Source organism: Amphimedon queenslandica, unplaced genomic scaffold, assembly GCF_000090795.2.
Source record: "Amphimedon queenslandica unplaced genomic scaffold, v1.1 AMPQUscaffold_7292_Cont20755, whole genome shotgun sequence".
Lineage (NCBI taxonomy): Eukaryota > Metazoa > Porifera > Demospongiae > Haplosclerida > Niphatidae > Amphimedon > Amphimedon queenslandica.
Window position 1 is genome coordinate 1 of NW_003552422.1, and position 2,062 is coordinate 2,062.

The following is a 2,062-nucleotide window of genomic DNA, read 5'->3' on the forward strand; positions in this document are numbered from 1 at the left end:
TTTTAAATTCAATTACCAAAATGACTGTTCACGTGTTGTTCAAACACATGCTGAGTGGTCCTTGCTGGAAAAGCAAGTTGACACATCGGACACTGACGTGTTCCATTTGCCCCATCACGATCAAATGGCTGTGGTTGAGGGTGAATACGGTGCTGAGTAGGAGCAGCATATCCTCCATGTTGTTGTGGTCTCTGTGGTGGTGGTGGATGGACTGTTCTTGAGTCAGGTCTATAGCCAGGACCATAGGGAGGAGGAGGAGCAGTAGGTGGAGTGTATTTTGGTAGACTTTGCTTTATTTCTCTTAGCTGTTTCTTGAGTTGCTCATTCTCTACGTTAAGAGTCTCAATACTTCTCTTCATTGCTGTTTCCTGGTGAGTCAATCCATCCACTTTATCGTGTAGCTTTCTATTCTCCTCCTCAAGTGTTTCTATTTCTTCTTTTTGATGCTCAACAACTTCATTTTTCTCTGCTATTTTCCTGTCATGCATCAACTGGAACTGCTCAAGCTCATGCTCTAGTTTTGCCTTTTCACTTGGTTGAGTGCTGCCAGTAGGAGTAGAGCTACCACTCTTTTTAAATTTCTTTTGCAAGTGAGCATTTTCTGTTGCAATATTCCTGTATTCTTCTTGACATAACTTAATCCTCTGCTCCATTTCAGCTATTTTTCTTTTTTGTGAATGATTAATTTTTTTCTCATTTTTCAGTTGATCACCTATATCTTCAAAAGCCATTCGCATAGCGTCAAAGACAGATTTGTCAACTTTATCAGTGACTGGCACGTCAGGCAGACTGTCCCGTGGCTCTTTGATATTACCGGCCATCTCACAGACATTCTGTTGCATCACGTTGTACTCTTGCTCTTTGGAGACAAGCTGCTTTGCAAGACTTTGATTCTCTGCCTTCTCTTTATCCAATTCTTTGTTGAGCTCGCTCAAATCATTCTCCAAACTTGATACCTGTACTTTCATCACTTCAATGGTCTGCTGGTTCCTCTCTGCTTCAGCTTCATAGTATTCACTGCGACCAATCAGTGCTTCCTTGTCCTCCTCCAGTTTCCTCTGGCTTTCCTCCAATTGGCTGCAATGTGTGCGTAGAAGAGTCTCAGATTCAACCTTCTCTGTCTGCAAGGTTTCATTCTCTTCTTTTAATTGCTTGATTGTGTTTTGAGCAGCAATCAGTTCATCCTCTTTCCTGTCACTGAAGACTTGTATCTGCTGGAGGTGAGAGGTTACGTCATCAAGCTCATGTTTAAGGGCATCCTTTGATTTCTGTAGCTGCTCAAACTCGTGTCCCCTTTCCTTGAAGGTGTCTTCAAACGACAGCAGCTTCTGCTTGTAGTCTTCAATGAGACTGTTTAGATTTGAAATAATCACATCTTTGCCTGCTAGGTCTTCTTTTAGAGTAGCAATTTCAGCTATTTTTTCTTCATTTTCTTTCTTAACACCTTCAACCTCAACTAGCAACTCTTTTATTTCATTTTCCAGCTCATTTTTTTCGGAGAGGACCCTTTCATTTTCTGTTTTCACTTTCACAAAAGATTCTTCAACATTGATTTTTGTTTGCCTCAATTCTGTGACTTTTTTCTCAAGCTCAGACACTTGGGCGTCTTTTTTTGAACGCAAGAGAACCAAACTGTCTTCTTCGTTAATCTCAACAACTTCCATATCCTCAGAAACAGCTCCTCTAACAGAAGCAGAGAATTGAAAAGGACGGCTAGCTCCTTTTATGACCCCGCTCTTACTAACATAACAAAATTGATAAAACTGTCCATCATCTGGTGGCAGACGAGACCCAGTGAACTTCACCGATCTTTCCCTCCCTTCCTCGTCTTTAGTAGAAGCCCATTCAAATGTATAATAGTCTCTGCTCGAGGACCAGCCGACGCGAAACAGACCTACCCAGTCGCGGCCATGAACTTCATAGGCATCAGCCAGTTTGTAAAAGACCAGTATAGTCTCCCCTGGTTTAAAGCCGCCAGGAACCATTAACGAAATTCACTTTATCCACTTGCTCCGTAGCCATTGTAAAATATTATGTGAGTCACTTTTGACAGCTTCTTTTC

At 41.8% G+C, this 2,062-nt stretch overlaps 1 protein-coding gene across 1 annotated transcript; it reads right to left on the reverse strand.

Moving 5' to 3' along the window:
- Window positions 1-7: 7 nt before the first annotated feature.
- On the reverse strand, window positions 8-2,056 carry LOC100639005 (tax1-binding protein 1 homolog B-like). Its single transcript, XM_003391667.3, has one exon. The coding sequence runs from the start codon at window positions 1,983-1,985 to the stop codon at window positions 9-11; it is 1,977 nt and encodes a 658-aa protein (XP_003391715.1). The 5' UTR covers window positions 1,986-2,056; the 3' UTR covers window position 8.
- Between the last annotated feature and the right edge of the window lie 6 nt (window positions 2,057-2,062).

What these genes read in the sequence shown, in the direction of transcription:
- LOC100639005 (XM_003391667.3), bottom strand. Translation starts at nt 1,985, where the DNA reads ATGGTTCCTGGCGGCTTTAAACCAGGGGAGACTATACTGGTCTTTTAC.